The 20,198-nt window shown below is 27.9% G+C and overlaps 1 protein-coding gene across 2 annotated transcripts in view; it reads left to right on the top strand.

The window, feature by feature from the left end:
• Window positions 1–12,841: 12,841 nt before the first annotated feature.
• The window catches only part of LOC126895031 (uncharacterized), a 12,967-nt gene continuing 5,610 nt past the window's right edge, over window positions 12,842–20,198 (top strand). Inside the window, exons 1-3 of one of the 2 annotated variants that reach the window (XM_050666485.1) lie at window positions 12,842–13,037; window positions 19,014–19,274; window positions 19,346–19,439. In XM_050666485.1, the coding sequence (XP_050522442.1) occupies window positions 13,017–13,037; window positions 19,014–19,274; window positions 19,346–19,439 (376 nt within the window). In that variant the 5' untranslated portion in view covers window positions 12,842–13,016. Of the gene's footprint in view, window positions 13,038–17,988; window positions 18,069–19,013; window positions 19,275–19,345; window positions 19,440–20,198 lie in introns of those variants that run through there. The other variant, XM_050666484.1, reaches the window with a different exon arrangement.

The raw sequence follows: 20,198 nt of genomic DNA, 5'->3' as shown, positions 1-20,198 counted from the left end.
AATGGTTAAATGGCCAAATTATTTTTTATATTTTCTTCTGGACTGTATATCAAGTAAATTTGTAAGAAAACAGCTAGATAGACAATTAGACTAAATTATGATAAAATTATAATTAAAATTAAATTAAAACACAATACATAACATGCTTAATTTGAAATAGTTTAACACGTTAAACTACTACTTAAGACTACCATGCCAGTTTTGGTGTTTCACTTATATTTAAATATTTAAATGCTGATTGAAGCATTTTAATAAACTGATTACAGAGAATCAGATGACACAGTATTTAGACGGTAACTGAGAGGCTATTTGTCTTCAAAGATAACATAACAGTGAAAGACGAAATGACCACTCATGGCTCACTTAAATATTCTACTGAGGGGCTGAAACGACCCTCACCTCAGTCAATGTGTTAAATAATTTTAGTTATAAATAGAAATTTGTTCTATTTACAACTAAAATTCTAATATACTTATTTCTATAAATAAATGGTTCCTAAAAATCAAATAGTTACTATCTAATAAAGTATAAAATTGCAAAATATTTCTTAAACTTATAAGTCTAAATACCAGTAAGAACAATCTATTAAGAAATTTTGTGATGTGAGGAACAAGAAGTCATATGTACAACTAATATACTATTTTTTGAGTTTTGTTTAATATGATTTTAAATTAAGGAACCAGTTCGTTTCTTAAATGACTAGATAATTTTAAGTTTTTTAGTGATTACAAATATGAGTATAAACAAAGAATATTAAAAAATTGAATATTAACCACGAGGTTACTAAAACTTGATTTAAGAATTACAGTTAGGAAATTTATTGTAAGCAAATTTCCTACAAATTATAATATTTAAGAGTATTACCGTTAAGTTAAATTAAGGTGACTTTATAAAATAAAATAAAAATTAAGTTAATATGACGCAAAGAACCTCATCTACAACTTAAAAGAAACAAAGAGAGAGAAAATATTAATAAAATGTATTGTTACACCTACACTTTAAATGAAAGAGATGGGATGAACGCTTCCGTGCGATCGACTAGCGTCAAATGTGGTATACCATTATTCTAGCAGACCGTGTGCCTCAAGCTGTTGAACTAATTGTTTGTAGTTTGGTTATTACTTGCAAGAATTGGTACATCGCGGGATAAAGAACGCACCACTATTCAATAATTATGTTGGATACACGTCAATATGCTGTCGAGAAATTGTGTTGTGATTACTTATGCTATCGTTGTGCTACGTCCAGTTGTTGTCGGTCTTCTCTCTATGTCTGCAGTGTCACTGCCATCTTAGTGTATTTTGGCTATAAGATCTGCCACGATCACCGCAATAACACCGGTAGTGCGATATGACCGCAACAAATTATGTATCAATTACTTAGAATTAAAGACTATCTACAGATTTGAATCGAATCGTTTCTTATGATAGTGATTTCAAGCACTGTCTTCTATATTTTAGATGTAGCAATTAGTGCTAATTGCTAGTGGGGAGATTCGGCTTAGTGCTCCACCAACAGTTAGATAAATATTAGTTAGTGTTCAGTCGTTCAGTATGCACATTATAGTTAGGTACCACAACATCAATGATACATCCTTACTAACATAAACGTTGTATGTTGTACACTGAGTTATTTTCTAGTATAAATAACACATTTTAGTTGTAAAATTTAAACAATAACATTTTTATATTTATTTTCATAAAAAGATATGTTTTTTAACTTTCTGTCTTAAATATACCAAATCCACTAATTAGTATCTGTAGTAAATTAAAATGTAATAAAAAAGATAATATTATTATGAGAAAGAGGCTATATTGCGGTAGAACACGAGTGAATTACTACGTATAGTATTTTATCACGGTTGTAGTTCGAGAGTTCAAAATAATAAGGTTATTAATATAAATTTATGTATAAAATTATTGTGTTAATATATTAAATTGTAACAATATGGTTTTATGTATGTTAAGTAATCCTGAGCTGCATGTGAGTTAACACAGCTTTGCTTCAGGAACTTCTTCCTTGAGTGAGGCCGGCAACAGCACGGACGCTTCCCTCCTAATTCTTTTAATATGTGTGTACCGTAGGGTGGTCCTTAATTTTCATTTTTTTAAATTTGAACAGGCTACCTCCGGAATTTGTTCAAAACTATAAAAAAATAATTTGTGTCAAATTTCATTAATTATGAATATTTTACATAAAAAAGTTATTACTCAAAAAGTCATAAGTCAAATATTTACCTCGCAAAAGTTCAAAGTTTCACAAAATTGAATTCCTAGTACTACTTTTTCAAATTTTTTTTTTTTTGTAAATTACGGAGTCTCGGAAATCAAATTGCTTTCCTCCTGAGTCCCTAGTACCGTTTCACAATTTTTCTCGATTGGTAAATACAGTGCGTGTCTACATCACTTGCCGAGGACTTAAAAGTTAGCTTGCCTATACGGAACGCCTGAACTCATAAGTCATCGAAACATTCGTTCAAAGTTAATCGTAAGTGAGCGTATCATAATGTTTACACAATTAAAAGTGTAGTAATTGAAATTAATTTTACTAATTTGTATATATGTAAATTAAATTTATAAAATAATTTCTTTATGTAACTCAGACAAATTGTATTATTCCTTGAATAACACAAATGGTTATATAAAAATAACGTTATTCCGGATTATTTTAGTGATAAAAATAAAGTTATCAAGTTACCATTTATAGTTAAGAAAAGTTAAATTGTCAAAGTTAAAATATTTTTATTCGAATTATAGAAAATACATTTTTTTTNAAAATCTTTTTACTCGAATTATAGAAAATACATTTTTTTTATTATAATATACTAACGGTCCATACCAACATAAAAAATACTCCATGACTAATAAATTGCATATTATCTTAAAAAAAAATTTTTAATTCTAATATAATTTTTATTTTACAAGAAATTAAATGGTTTAAACAAGAATCAATATCTGATCAAATTAGAATGACTGATAAGACTGATAATTAATCATTATTTATTAGAAAAATATTCATATAATAAATATGTCATCCCTTTATATTCTGTTAATTTCACGTGAGTTTATAACTAATTTGTCTACCTTCAAATTTTTGAAACTTANTTCACGTGAGTTTATAACTAATTTGTCTACCTTCAAATTTTTGAAACTTATTTATGTCGATTTACACATTTTGGTATGTCAATTTCTTAAATACAATTATAAAAATATAATATGCAACAATAAAAAAAAAATTATATGAAGAAAATAGAAATTTTACAAACTTTTACAACAATAAATATAACTTTAATTATAATTTTTCTGGCTAAAAGTTTTAATGACCAATGTATTTTTCGTTTTACATAATGCAAAAGCGATTGTCTATTCTAATTTATTTGTTTTTATATAAATTTTTCTTTTTGTTTCCATGACTACAAATTTATATTGTTTAAGTTAATATTTTTTAACAGTCACGGGCGATTTAGGTGTGACACGGAAATTTTCTTAAGCCCGAAAACCCCACAAAAGTTGCCCAAAACCTCTTTAATATTTGATTTTTTGTATTCAGATATTTAATTTATATCTCTGCACGAAAAGTTAAAAATGAAAAACAAAACCAAAAAGACTATAAGCCATCTAAAAACTGGACATAGAAAATCAAATTCAATTATCGTCAACATACGTTCAAATCCTCATTATATTGGCAAACGTCCAAGTAAACGTAAAATTATAAAATTTTATAAAGATCTTTTAACATTTTATGAAGACGAGGATACAACGATTCAAAAGCCTGAAACTTTCACGACGTTTCAATCAAAAAAGACACTTAATGTTGGTCGTATTATGAAAATTACTAAAAAACAAACAACTGTCAATAAAAAACAAGTAAAAAATTCTGATGCGTTAATTTTGATACGTAAAAATCAAACTCGCAATAAGTCAAACGCTAAGATATCTACTAAAAACAAATCAAATTCAATTAATGTGGAAATACCATCCGAAGCTGTCAAACATATGAGTAAGATTAGTTTATTTTATATTAATATATTTTGTTTTTAATTTACAATTTATATATTTTACATGAAATATTTATCAAAAAAACATTTATAATTTTTGAATTTATAGATCCGATTGTATTGATCGAAAGAATTCCACAAGACATTGTAGACTATTATATGTCTAATAAAAAAACTAATGCAGACGAAATGGTAAATAATTCTGGTGAACAAGAAAATGTAAGAATTAACAATTCTGAAACCCACAAGATGTATCGAAAAAAGAATAGAATAAACATACGTTTAAATCCTCATTATGTTGGCAAACGTCCAAGTAAACGTAAAATTATAAAATTTTATAAAGATCATTTAACGTTTGATGAAGACGAGGATTCAAGGATTCAAAAGCCTGAAACTTCCAAGACTTTTCAATCAAAGAAGAGAGCTCATCCCGACGACGTTAACGATTCACGTAAAAAACTTAGACTAACAAATAAATATGAAGACAAAGTAAATAACTCTTATACTCTTAATTCAAATCGTAAGAATAAAACTCCTGACGTGTCAAACGTCGAGATATCTACTGAAAACAAATCAAATCCAATTAATGTGGAAATACCATCCGACAAAGTCAATCATATGAGTAAGTGTCATTTTTTTAACACGCTTATATTAGTTTCACATGTATGTTTGTTTGTTTGTAAGTTTGTAACTCCACGCGGCACATGTTATTATGTCGCGTATCCCGTCGTGTATGACCTTGAGACTAGACTGTCGTAACGCATTCGCCCCACCCCGCTCACCACTCGTAGACAACAATATTTTCTAACCCGTAGACGCGCGCGTGTCATCAATTATGTATATATATACAGGGTGTAAATCTTTCGAACCATAGTAATGTATGGGCGAGTATGCTGGTAACGTGTAAAATAGGACCTCGTTTTTTTTTTTTTTATTTTCCAAAATTGGAGCAATTTTGGAATAACCCCCCCGAATTTCTCTAAAATTAAAAATAAATCATACCACAATATTCCCCGCAAAATTGTCATACAAATTGAGTGGTCACTCGATTTTTTGTAACTTTTGCGCCCTCCCCTGAACTTTGGGTTAAAAGTTGGAAAAAATNAACTTTTGCGCCCTCCCCTGAACTTTGGGTTCAAAGTTGGAAAAAAATTTCACATTAGTGTGACCCATCAATTTGTATTGAAATTTCAATGGGAGTCCTGTGATGTAGTTTATTTTTAGTTTAATCGATTAAATAATAAGAAATACCGAAAAACCCACAAATAATGTGATATTTTTTTAATTTCATGAGTCTATTTCGTCTTTTATTATTTATTCAAACCGATTATAATTTTTATCATTGAAACTGTTATAAAATTTTAAAATATTTTCTTTTTAGGTCCCGAAAATAAAACAATTATACTATTGAAATATTTTTAACTTTATTACAATAGGATAATTAGAAATAATTATTTTAATGTAATCGGCACACTACTCTTTTCCGAAATTAATCAATAATGAGAATATGGTACATCACTGAGCTTGTTAATGTTTATTTAAATGTTCGAAAAATACTGTTCACTATTGAATAGTCACTTATTAAGTTGCACATAATATTAGATAACCTTTAAAATATAGCTTCTTTTTTTGTGCAATAAAAATGCATAAATATTACATATTTGTAAGTTTTTTCGGTTTTTCTTGTTATTTAATCGTTTATACTAAAAATAAACTCCATCACAGGACTCCTTGTAAAATTACGATACAAATTGATAGGTCACACTAATGTGAAATTTTTTTCCAACTTTGAACCAAAAGTTCAGGGGAGANACGACTCGTGCCACCTTTATCAGCCGTCGCCCTATTATGAGTATTTGACTGACCAACACCTCGCGTTATACGCCGCGGTGCAAAGTCCAGCAAGCGCCGCACGCCCGACGACATCCCGCCGCAAATGATACCGTAGTCTTCTTCCTTTTGTCAAAGTGACAATGTCTACGATTCGATCCGCACTCGCGCACCGTCGCTATCAACGCTGCTAACCTGTTGACGCCCGAGGAACTCGCCGGACAACGCGTCGTCGATGCCAGCGAAAGTGCCGCGATATTATGCGAAGATTATTTTATTATTATGTTCATCTATTCGGTTTGTTTTATTTTTCATTGAAATAACCTGTTGTTGCTCATTAATAAACAGCCCACGGGTCTCTATCCTCAAAACCAGTGACGACCACATTTTTATGACGTAAGTAGTGTCAACTATTTCCCCAGTAAGGATCTTAACCGGTCTTACATTGGATCAAGGTAAGAAGACCATATTCTGACTTGATTTTAATACGCTTATATTAGTTTTTAATTTTTTTTTTATATTTTTGGTTTTTGTACCCGTACACGCGTGCCAGTCATCAATTATATATATAAAAACAAATTTTTATTTTGACTGACCAATACCGCCCGCGTGTACATATATACAGTATATATATTTATATATTCCTACCGCCGCTGCAGCCGTTTATACCTTAGGTATAACGTTCCCTTCGACCACAAAACAAAGCTATACCTAGTACATGATACGTTTACGTACTTATGTCGCCTTACTATACATATGTATGAATGTGAATATATTTATACAGCGTGTTCAGTATGTCAGGAAACGGGTTTCTATTGTTCTCATTGTTTGTAATACCCGTTTCCTGACTTACTGAACATCCTGTATATATTCCTACAGCCGCCGCATATGTCCCGCGTACAGCGATTCCCCGCGCCCCGCCAGCCCACAAAACACAGCAATACCTCGTGCATGATACGTTTACGTAATTAAGTCGCTTTACATGTATATATATATATTCTAATTACTATTTAAAATATATATTAACACGTTTTGTTCTCTTTTAAGAGATATAGAGTGTATTCATTCCGATTACGGGGGATGATTCTCGTATCGTCATTTTTCGTCACTACTTCCAAGTTGCGCGCCTGCTGCTTTCCTTATATGTGGTAGCTGTTTCTCAGACTCCCTTCCCGGAATCGAACCTTGATTTCCCGTTACCCATTAAAACGATGATATTGATAGTAACTACTATCATAACATGAAACTAAAAAGTAAAAAATAAATATAGTTTAAAAAAACTAAAAAAACACGCTTTTAAATCACATCGAACTAAAAATTATTTTTAACTTTTTAGTTCAATGTGCTTTAAAAGCGTGTTTTTTTAGTTTTTTTAAACTATATTTATTTATAATAATATACACATGTGCATAGAATGAGTGAGTAAAGTATGTCAGCTGCATCACATTCTTGATATTTTGTGTCTTGCTAATATTGAAATTTAAAACACTATACGGTCTCAATATGTATTTAAAATTTCATTCATTTCATACTATTATTAAAAATATATAAATAATATATTTTTAAATTTAGCATTATTGTATTTTAGAGTTGTATTTTGTTTTAATGTTTCAAGTAATAAATTAATGAAGTATATTTCATAGAGCTTTAGTTTTTAATAATTAAATTTAGTCTAATTAAGTCACTTAATTATACATATAACACTTAAACCATAAAATAATCTAACATTTAACTAACATTTTGGAGGGTGCTAATTAGATTTTCATCTTACCCCAAACAATTATATAGAATGTCCAACTAGGTTAGACATATTTTATTATTTTTGATCAAATAATAATTTCGTTGAAATAATAACTTAATATGTACTTGTCCTAAAATTATCATCGATCCACAAAATTTTTTTGTAAGATAAGGCTAAATAATGGCTATTTTAAAATTTTGAAGAAAATAAAATATCAACAAAATTATTGTTGTATTATAAGTTATAAGTCATATCAAAACATACGTAAATTAAAAAAATGTTGGGGGTAATTTTGTCAATTGAGGGGCTTAGCACCTTCTTATTTCCTAGTTGTGTTTATGACAAGAAACCCTGAAGGAGTTCCTCGGAAATNTAAAAAAATGTTGGGGGTAATTTTGTCAATTGAGGGGCTTAGCACCTTCTTGTTTCCTAGTTGTGTTTATGACAAGAAACCCTGAAGGAGTTCCTCGGAAATCCTTCTACCCTAAGTCTATTAAGCGAATAGCAAAACCGCGTTACTTTAAACATATTTTTCATTTTTGTTTTGAAAATAACACACGAATTCTTATGAAATTATCATAGTAGTATTTATTTTTATATATTCTTTTTTAAAGTTCCAATGGTGTTTATAAAAAAGATTTCGTCATTTTATAATAATATAATTACTTTTTAATATAAAAATGATTTATTTTGTATAAAATTGTTATCAAAAAATTAATTTATAATTTTGGTATTTATAGATCCTTTTGTGTTGCTCAAAAGAATTCCGCAAGAAATTATAGACTCCTATGTGTTTAATAAAACAATTAATACAATCGAACTAGAAAAATTAGTAAATAATATAGAACTATCTAACAATGTTGATAGCATAAATAATTTTGATACACCAACTGATAATCCTACAAAAAATAAAAAGTTAAAAACGAATAGCTCTACAAAGAAAGTTTCTAAGAAAAAACGATTAAAAAGATCTAGATTCAATTGATGATCTCATCTAAACATTTAATTTTGATAAATCATGACCAAGCAATTTACCTTATAACTCTTACATTTTTTGCCGCAGAGACTATAGATTTAATTTAAACAAATTTATACTCCGCGGATGACTTATAATTGTTGAAAAATCAACAGTGCTGTATTATAAACAACTTTCAAGTTAGTAATAATTTCTGTGAACTTTCGTTCAAGAATTTTCAATTTAATGAATAGTTTCGTTTCTATCATTCATTTTGTACATTATTTTTTCTATTATATTTTTTATGTTGTTTTAATCATAAAAATTGTTTTTTTGAATTTTTTTTTTATTTAAGATCTAATGAACATTTTTGTCATTGGATGTTCAATGATTACACGATGCATATATTTTTTTTATTTAAAGATTTTTTGTGCTATAAATATTTTTAATTGTTCATTTTCAATTTTGTAATTCAATTTAATTTTTTAATATATTTTTGTACTTATTTGAAGTTTGTAATTATTTAAATGAATAGCGATAAGATAACATTTTGCTAAAATATATTTAATAAGAACAAATATGTTTTTATTTTTATATTATACAAATAATATTTTGTTTATTATATTATACTACATCATAATTAATGTAGAAAAGAAATCTAAAAAGTAATAAAAAATTAAATATATATATATATATATAGATATAGATATAGATATATTATTTAATTTAAAAATCTTTATTATAAAGTAATAATCAATACTTAATGAAATATGGTAACAAATTTTTCCGTGTCATCATCATATTTACGAGATTATTTTAAAATGTACATTTGACACAAAATTTGGTATAATTTCAGAACCGAATGTCCCCTTATTTCTTCGTTTTCCAAAGTCTTGGCCAAAAATTAATACTGAAAATTACAAGTCCGGTATCAACGATCGATTTATTTTTGAAAAATTGCAAAGTTCTATTGATCATATTTTAGAGTTTTGTTTAAATCAATTAAAACTATCCCACTTTAGAGAAGATTATAGAGAATTTCTTGAGCTAACAGTATTTTTTTTAAATGGAGTTCCGCCTAGAGGTGTATTATTTATAGCTCTAGGAGCGATTCACCATGCTCGATGGATGTCAAAAGCGCTTTATAATCGTAAAATATATATTTTTCGTGAACAATTCAAGTTGACACAAAAAGAATATAATTCAATCTCGAGTATATGCATTTTCTTGGTTAATTTATACATCAAAGTTTGGTTTAATGCACCAATAGCTGCTTTTTCGCCTCGACAAGATTTAGAATTTTTAAAAAATCTTTTCCAATATAAAACCATAGATGAAGAATTACCTAAAAATAATTTGAAAAAATTTGTTAACCATTTATAGGTATTTAACTTTAGACAACATTGCTTTAGCATTTTTCGATGAACATTCTACACATGACAAAAACTAAAATGGCGTTTAACATTAAAAGAATTGATACTGAAAATTTCGATGGGGAAGAATATTATGTCATAAAAAATAAACGCATATATTTGGACCTCAATAAAGTATCAAACTTTATAAAAAATAAAAATATAGAAGATTTTGTGACAAGTAAAACTTTAAATTTTTTTGATCGATTTAATATTGATTATAGTTTTATGGAAACAGACCCATCTATATGGGAAGAAAATTCAATTTATTGCAAAGGTCAAGAAATTATCAATAATTTAAAAGTAGTGAATGATACTGCGAGCATGCGGTAAAATTAATGGAGGATTTTAATAAGATAGGATCTAAAAACGAGGGACAAAAACAGTACATATTATAAGTTGTAACACGATATCCCTAACAGTAAAAAAGCTACATTAATGGGATAAATTATTTTTATTATTTATTCATTTTTTATTTATATTTCTATAATTTATACATGAATTTGAATATTGTAAAATATTGTAATAATTTATAATGTGTAAGTTTTATATTGCATTATTTATAATTATTTAAAAGATTAAAAAGATTCGTTGTCTTTTTACAATTATTTTAGAACGAAACTTATTATTTAAGTCTAAGTTTAACTTTTACTTATAAATTAAAAAATTCATAACTGTTTTTTTTTTTACAAAAAATATGAAATATTTAATTTAAAACAACTTTTACTCAAGCATTTTTTATTATAACGCAAACGCTTCATCGTATATATTAAAACTGTGAAAATTTCAGAATTTTACTCTTAAACATATATTTGGTTGAACTTTTAACTTTTGCGAGGTAAATATTTGACTTATGACTTTTTCAGTAATAACTTTTTTATGTAAAATATTCATATCTACAATTTTTTTCTTATAAACTTTTATGTAAAAGTCATAAATTTTGAGATAAACTACAATTATTGAAAAAATACCCTCATGATTGAATTTTAACCCTCTTGAGACACGGCTTAGGGTTGACCAAAATTAATGAAATTTGACAAAAATAATTTTTTTATAGTTTTGAACAAATTCCGGGGGTAGCCTGATCAAATTTTGAAAAAAAAAATTCCGCATCTATACATTAAGGACCACCTAGTGTACCGTGTATTGTTTCTATATAATAGAGTTAATTACTGTTATATTAATGATTTCTGACTACTCATAAAATATTCTTATTTAAAACAATTGAAATCCTATAGCCATTGAAATGTATTTATAAGGATTAATACAATTGATTCACCTTTTGTTGTTCTTATTTAAATTCCTAAAATAGATTGCAGTTAAATAGAAATATTTTGAACACCAAATTAAGGTTCGTATGAGTCAGAAAGCGTCAGTTAAGATTGTATCTTGCTCATTTTCCACCGTATTGTGCTATATAGTTAAGTGGCTAACTAACTACATAGTAGTATGTTCCATTCTATTCTATGCTATTCTGCTCTACCCAGTGAACACAGCACTGCTGAGATGATGCTCTTAGCCTTTTTACTTTATATAGTTGATAGTCCCCAACTCTAATTTTTGCTTATCTCGAATGCCGTACTGACTTTTTAGATTGTTTTATTACTATCATTTCATAATTTATTACACTGCAATCATGACTTAGATAACTATTACATGAAAAAATATATATTTAAATTACAATGTATTTTTATGATATCAGTTTGGTACATAATACAATTTTTGTGACATTATACTTTTTTATAATTTACATCCAAGTATATTAAAAATTATTTAAAAGTAATATGCGTGAATATTACAACATACCTATTACATATTCATCATTGTGTTCATCAAATTGTTTTTTAGCTTCGATGCGAAGCTGAGAAGGTATTAATTTTACTATAATGTGTTTTTTTGATTGCTTTTGTCGTTTTACTCTTTAGCTAAGAAAAAATGATGAAAACTGTAATTTTTAGGAAAATCTTTATTTTGTCATTTTAATTGAAAGAGAAAATGGAAAAAAATATTGGTAATAGATATTGCAGAAGTACTATTGCAAATTTCAATTTTATAATACTTTTACAGGAATCAAAAAAACTTAGATATATATCACCCTACCCAATTTTAATATTTTAATTATGTCGTAAACCAAAATATAGGGGAAGGGGGAAGGTGTAGTAATGAGGTACTGAATAGTGAAAGGAGTATTGAATATAAAGAACTATCATTGGTGTTTTACTCGGGGTGTGTGTTCGAGGATTTGAATGTTCTTACCTGAGCTTTTGGTTATCATTTAGGCATGTAGATAAGGTTTGTATAATAATGATATAAACGCAAAGCCAGATAGTTATTGATAATAAAACGATGTAATTAATGTTACTTCACTTATGATTATATAAAATAATTGTAATTATTAGAAAGTAATTACAGCACGTGAAGGTTACGCAGAAATATTCCTTTTAATTATCAAACACAAGCACAAGGGAAGAAAAAAAATAGTGTTTTTATTTCTAGGGGCTATTGCAACAGCTAAAATTTCCAATTTTTAAAGTCATTTATAGATTTATAATTTTCAAAAAAGAAAATAATCCTAAATATTCAACCTACTCCTTTAAAATGTAACGTGACAAAATATGAATTTTATGGTATAGATAGATTTACTGTTTTGCTTTGCTTATGTCCGAGCGTACGTTATATCCGGCCGTGTAATCAGAAAACTGTACTGTTGCTGTCAAGGTGAACGCTATATATACAATATTCTTTATCAGTTTATTAATCGTTCCTTATATGACACATACACTGGCCACCACTGTCAATACCTGTAAAATTTTAATATTGTTCATACTTTTATCTGTTTTATATTTTGTAAGTTGTTAAGCCGATACCCTCTCCCAAACGTAATCGTCGTCGTCGTTTTGTCTCGCCCGGTGTGTAACAAAAAATTGTGCTCTCTTCCCTTTGAACCACCGTCGTGGTATTTTGGCTGTGTGCGTACAGCCAACATTATTTTGTTTTTTTCGTGTGTGTCGTTTTTTTTTAATAATGTATTAATTCAACAAGGCGTCGGCCATTTTCCGGGGACGAGATCCCCATCTTAGGATGAGTACCATCCGGGACTGGGTATCGTATTTTATTCTATTTAATATATTGATTTGAGCCTTTTTCTGTTTTAAATTTTTTTTTTTTTATGAACTGTATGTGGATTTTAGCTATAATTAATAAATACAAGGTTATTGGTCAGTGGTGTGTCATGAATATTAAATACATATATATATATATATATATATTATTTCCGCAGTGCCCAAGTACGGTCGGATTACAAAAATAATCTGCCGCGTCGGGAGTACACGGACTTGTTCCGATGCGGAAGACACTTCACGTGTAATATTTAAAAGTTGTAGGTTAAATTTTTTTTGTCTTAATAATTGTTTTTTTTTCTCTTTTGCCCCTTCATTTTCAGAGTGGTTTTTGCTTTCGAGTTTTTTCCACTATTAACTTAATTGTAATAATTAATAAAGTCCCCTTAATTTTCTTAATCAACAAACATCTTTTTATTGCGTGAATATCTTCAATATTCATATGTATCTTTTTTTTTTATCTTTAAATAATTCTCTCTAGTTTTAAGGTAACGGTCTTCGACATTTTAAAGTATGTCCACCACTAGTGACATCAAACAAACATATTTTGTTATATTTTAAGGTATCAGCGTATTATAGTTTACAATAACACTTTATATTTTAGTATATGTATATATAATTTTTTTTAATCCACTTTGTTTCATCAAAGTGTATATTACTTTATTTAATATTATTGGTTTATTTTCTCAAATCCACTTATAGTCCGGGTGTTGTTCTTTTTATGATCAAGAACCTCGCCTAAGTGGTTGGTGACGCGATTTCCTTTTGCAAGGGAACCACGAGTGTGGTGACTCCACAATCCGTCACCTCTCAAAAACAATAAAGAAATTAAACGGTTTTCAAGAATTTTGAAATCGATTTTTTAGAAGTTTTCAAAGCTTAGATATGAAATTGGATATAATGTTATAATAATATAATACATATATTCATATTTTTTGTTTAGTATAAAGAAATATCTTAAGAAAGACTAGTGATTTGATTCTTAAAATAAATTAATGGATTTTTAATTTTTTGTGGTATTTATATCTATCATTGTCTTGTTATTAGACGATAAAAATCAATTACTTTTGCTGGTTGGTTACAATTAATAAACGTATGAGCAGAAATTAATCACTGCGCATATTAAAACCATGCGCGTAGACTTAAAAAAAAAAAAAGCTCGTACAACAATGAAAAATGAACGGATTGAATTGATTTTTTTATCATATCTCAGGAATGTCATTGGGCTGGTCTGGTGAAAATTTCAAACCTTAAGTCGTAAAAAGCTGGCGTTAGCGAGCGATTTTCTCGAAAACGGTCGAAATTTTCAAACGCTCGCGGGCGAACGGCAAAAATTTTCCGACCTTGGCCAATAATTTTTCCGGAGTCTGGTGACCGAGTACTTTCGCTGAAAAAAAGAATTTTGGAAATCCGAGCACGCTAAATAATTTTCCCAGTAAAGCGTTTTTTTCCTTGTTCTATTATACAGGGTGTTCAGTAAGTCAGGAATCGGGTTTCTATTGTTCTCATTGTTTGTAACAATGAGAACAATAGAAACCCGTTTCCTGACTTACTGAACACCCTGTATAATAAGATATTTTGTAATTAGTCGGGTGATTTATGACAAACCTGTCACTCAGTAAAATTTATCACAGGACACATATTTCTAAATATTAGACACTTTCCTTTAACATTTAGCTATTTTCGTTTTAATATCATAATAAACACTCTACTATGAGTATGGTAAATCATATATGCATATTGTACTTTATATTTTCACTTGTTGAACAATCAACATCAATCTCTGTTATAAATTATCATCGTGAAAAGAAGTCGCCTAGCTGATTACTACAGTATCTGTTCAAAATTTAGTCGTTCACAGGTATCTGTCAAATTTGCGTGAATTGATGTCGACGTTATCCGTCATTCAGTTCAATATGTGTTTGTTACGGTCGATTGGTCTGACCATTTTGTTTCTCAAATGTTCTCGTAATAAAATTACAATATCTCTATACAATTCATTTTTTAGCTTCAGTCCGAAGCAGAAAAGGTATAATTTTGCTATGATGTATTTTTTTTTTGGCCCTTTTACCACTTATTTTCAACTCTTACTGGGCTGTCTTTTGATGAACAATATTTCAAAAGCTCACAAATCGTATCTAATCGAAGACATTAACCTCAAAAATTAAAGAAATTTCCTTCGTTCTCCGTAGATGAAGGAAATCCTAAAAAAAAATTATTAATTTAAAAATCTGTAATTTTCGTTATTAATTCAACTTTTTTTTATATTAATACTGCCAAAAACTTTTCAAAAAAGAATGGATTAAGACAAAAATTTTTTATTGATATATTAGGTATTTATAGAGTTGTAAAAATATGGTATTTTATTGTTCCGTTGTATAACATCGTATAATACTATATAAAACTAGAGAAATTGAAAGAATGTTAACATTTATTGATTTTAAAAATTGGCTTTATCAGCCGTCGCCCTACTATTAGTATAAGTGACCATACGCCACGGTGTAAAGTCCAGCAAGTGCCGCACGGCCGATGATGACCCGCCCCAAATTTTACGTTAAGTCTTCTTCCCGTTGTTAAAGTGGCAACGTCGATGATATACGCCACCGACTCCTCACGTGTCGCATGACTGAACCGACCCGCATCCGCGTACCGTCGCCATTAACGCTGCTAACTTTTCGACGCCCGAGAATCTTGCCGGGAACCGAGTCGCCGAAGCTTACAAAAGTGCCGCGATATTATTTGAAGATTATTTTAATTTTGTCCAAGTCGTATAAAATATATATATATAGCGTTATAATTTTTTTTTAATTTCTTCAATATATTAACATACGAATAAAATAATCTATAAAATAGAATTAATTTCTAAATAATTTATATTAATGAATATTTGTTTTTACTACAATTCTATTGTACAAATAAGAACAACTCGAATAAAAATTTTAAGTTCTATATAACTGCGTTTTGAGTTTAGTATTTAAACAGTTTTTAATGAAACATTATTTCATAATGTTTTAATATTTTTATATTTTGTAGTTCTCAAGAAACAATAGTATTAATAACTATTGAAAATATAACAATTAGAATTTTTTTTTCTAAGGCAATCAATTTGAAAAAATTATGTATTTGAGATTTCAAATAATTCTGTCTTAAGCAAGTAAAAATAAGCCTATAAATTACCATTATTATACCATATTATTAAACACTTGTTTTGTTTTATAAATAGGCAATTTTTAGATAAATGCGATATATAATTTAACATTTACGATAACATATCGAAATTTCAATTGTTGAAAACGTAAATGAAAAAAATTTAATTGAAAAATAATTAAATTTAAGTACTTACTGATATTTTCAAGATATCATATATTTTAGCTTACATTTTTTTTTTTTTTTAAATATAAGTTTTTAACATTACTGAGTAATTTATTTCCTATTTATAATAAACAAAATTATCACCCAAACTGAATAAAATATTTATTTTTTTAAATTTCAAGTTTACCTGAGACCTACTAGAAATATATCATATAATAATGACGTTAATAATAATATCCACGCTATCAATTTTTGCTTTAAAATTTGGCATTAATGTGGACCGCTCTAAAAATGCTGTGAGGCATTACTTCAGGTTTGCAAACGCCGTCCCTAAAACTCAGACCTCCACGTTGTGAATCAGCCCGAAATTAATTAAGAGCTAATTCATAACGTGGTATGGCCCCTTCCCGTATAGCCGGATCCCAGAATGAGATTTGGCAAAATAACTCACAACTAAGAAAACAATTAAAATAAATTCTTGAAGCGCCCCTCCAGGTCCTCCTGTGCTGGGCAGCGCGGCTGCCTCTATCTCAAGCGTTCCACTCTTTCCTTCTTTTTCAAGACAGATTCGGTGAACGCCTGGACGAGCCTCCACGCATCCTGACTCCTCAACATAAGGTCTACCATGGACCTGACTCGGAACGTGGACTCTAGTCGGGACTCCAAAGTGTTCCGCTCTTGGGCTCAAGCCTCGCATTAGAAAAAGTTGTACAGAGCGTGATTAGCCTCTACCGGGTGATCTGAACAGTGGCCGTCCGTCGGTGCGCTGCTTTGCGAATACGGTGTAAGTACTTATTAAATCAGCCGTGGCCGGACATTACTTGGATGAGACGATAAGTCATCTCACCGTGAGTCTAGTCCACCCACCTGCCCAGCAGATACAATACCGCCTTGATAAAATTTCTACATAAATATAAATATTTTTGAATCTTCTTTTGGCTAGGTCAGAGGAAAATTTATAAAATATTGGTGTCGATCTCTCTATAAAATATACTCTTTCAAAAGGAAATACTTGTTCAACAAATGTAAAAAAATGATTAAGGCCAAATTATAAACTATATTTTTAATAAAATATAGTGTTTTACAATCTTTTACAAGTAAAATCAATCATAGATTTTGTGTAAATAAATCATATAATTTAAAATTTGAATCATTTTCGTAAGTAATTATATTGGCTATATGACATGTAGTGTAAATCGTATACGTAGTTCATTTAATACTAAAATCAACATTGGATTACTTGAGATATTATTGCATTACATAGGACATAAGATGGTACAATTTAACCTATGCTTTATAACCTCCAAAAATCTATTGTGAAATAAACCATTATTAAATTAATAAAAAAATTATATGAATTTAAGAAAATATTTAGCTCTCCATTAATCTACCCATATCACCAAGTCTAATCATATATTGTCTATTATATTATTTTTTTATTACTTTATAATTTTAATTTGTATGTATGGTTTATTACACTATATATTTATTTAAATATGATTTATTTTCTATTTATCTAAAAATGAATTATGTTAAAACAGTAAAACACGCTTAAAAATTATAAAAAAGAAGAGTAAAATTATAGAATACCATAAAAATTTACAATTTCACTTTAAAAAAATCCGAAAAGATTAAAATGTTTTCAAAAAGTATTATGATTTTATGCGTGTGTAATTTGATTAATATAATATCGTCAAATGAGGTAAGTTGAAATTAATACTTATAATACTTAATAATAATTTATCAAAAATAAAGTATGGTTTCTTTTTAAATTAATGGAATATTATTATTAAAAGTTACTTAAAAAGTTCTTAATAAGAACATTGATTTTTAGATTTTAGATAATTTTCAAATTATTAAAAAAATATGAGAAATTATATTAATATTGATATATAAATAAACATAACTGTCTACGATAAAATGATTGCAAATGTAATAAAATAGAGGGCGATCTCGGGTTTGAACAATATTGGGTTAATTAGGTTAAGCATTAAAGAAGTTTCCTGGTTTTTCTTAATGAATTTATACGTAAAAGTTTGTTTAAATTCTGAAAAGATTAATTAAAAGTTCTATTTATCTTAAAAACACATTTAATATAATAATATTCGTGTTACTTAAATATTGTCAATATTTTTCGTTTATACATTGCACTAAAAGGTAATTATTTTAACACTAGCCGTTTAATTTATCTCAATTTCTACATTTTAATATATTTTCTTATTCATCAATTATAACGTAGGGGTGTCACCATTTTTTTATCTCGCATATATATTGAATATATTTTTAAAATAAAAATAATCTAATTAGAAAAATAATTAATCGATTACATAATTTTGATCAGTTTTTCAGAAGTTATTAACAATTTTATAGCGTAGTTGGGTTGGGATTATTTAAATTTTTAAAATAACTCTACCAATTCCGTTAACACCAAAATAAAATACATAAAAAATATCGACCAATTATTTTCTAAATTATATAATTGTACCTAAAAAAAATGAAGTCGAAACCCCTAAAAGTCATAAAAATTAACAGATAAAATAAGTTTTAACTGCCAAACATATATTTTTATCCTGAAACTATTTGTGATTATTTGTTCTTTAGTCGTTATTTTAAAATATTTATGTTGAGAAATTTTTTACATTTACAGAAAATAAAATACATATCAAGTATCAAGAAGTATTTGATATTTAATAAAACAAATCTAAATTTTCAATTTAAATTCAATCCTGTTGATGAAGATTGGAAAAAAAATAAATGTGAAAGTTTAGGATTTACGTTCATAGAACATAAGGATTTTAAGTCAGCTCTTTGTCAAAATTACGATATTCAAGATTTCTATAAAGTTTTGTCTGACCTAATATGTGGAGATTCAAAATTTCAAAAAAAACTACATAAAAATATTTGCTTAGTAAGTTAAAATGTATCATTTAACACAATTATTTCTAATAAATTCAATTGTTTTATGTATGATAAAACTAGAGCATAAAAACAAATGATGACATTAAAAAACTTTTTCCTGATGAAGAAGTGTTTAATGATTATGTAAATCATTATATAATATTTGAAAATCCAGGTATGTTTTATGGGCATTAAATGATAATTTCTGTATTCTTGTGAACTACTCATTTATATGCAAAATAAAAACAATATTTAAAATTTTTAGCTTCGATGCGAAGCTGAGAAGGTATTGGTTTTACTATGATGTGTTTTTTTTTTTTTGTGTCTGTTACCACTTTTTTTCATCTCTCACCGAACCAATTTCTTTCAATGATACGTCAAAAGATCACAAATTGTATCTAGTCGAAGACATTACCCTCAAAAATTGAAAAAAAAATGCCCTCGTTCCCCGTAAATGGGGGAAACCTCCAAAAAAATTACAAATTTAAAAATGGCTAAATTTCGAAATTTTTTCAATTTTTGTTACTAAAAACTGCCGTAACTTTTTTAAAAATAACTGAATCAATATAATTTTTTTTTTATAGATGCTTGATGTCTTTACCTATCATTTGATATATTTTTTTTGTAAATTTAACCCTTTATCTGCCTACAGGGGGTATTTAAAATGACAACTTTTTAAAAAAAAATTAACTTTTTCAACTTAACTTTTGAAAATGTTCCGGAAGGTCTGACACTTTTATATATATCTTTAATTGAAGCTAATGTAATATACTTTAATTTGAAAAAAAAAATTTGACCTCTGGACTTGTATTCATGGTGAAAATGGTTATCAAATGCTATTTTTGTGTGAAAATTCTCGATTTTATAATTTACATTTTTTACTTTAAAGTGCTATAACTTTTTAAAAAATGTATGGATCAATACAATTTTTTCA

This window comes from Daktulosphaira vitifoliae, unplaced genomic scaffold (genome assembly GCF_025091365.1).
Source record: "Daktulosphaira vitifoliae isolate Bord-2020 unplaced genomic scaffold, ASM2509136v1 Scaffold_1, whole genome shotgun sequence".
Taxonomy (NCBI): Eukaryota; Metazoa; Arthropoda; class Insecta; order Hemiptera; family Phylloxeridae; genus Daktulosphaira; species Daktulosphaira vitifoliae.
Note: the sequence above shows the minus strand (reverse complement) of the source record. Positions and strands in the feature narration are given on the sequence as shown.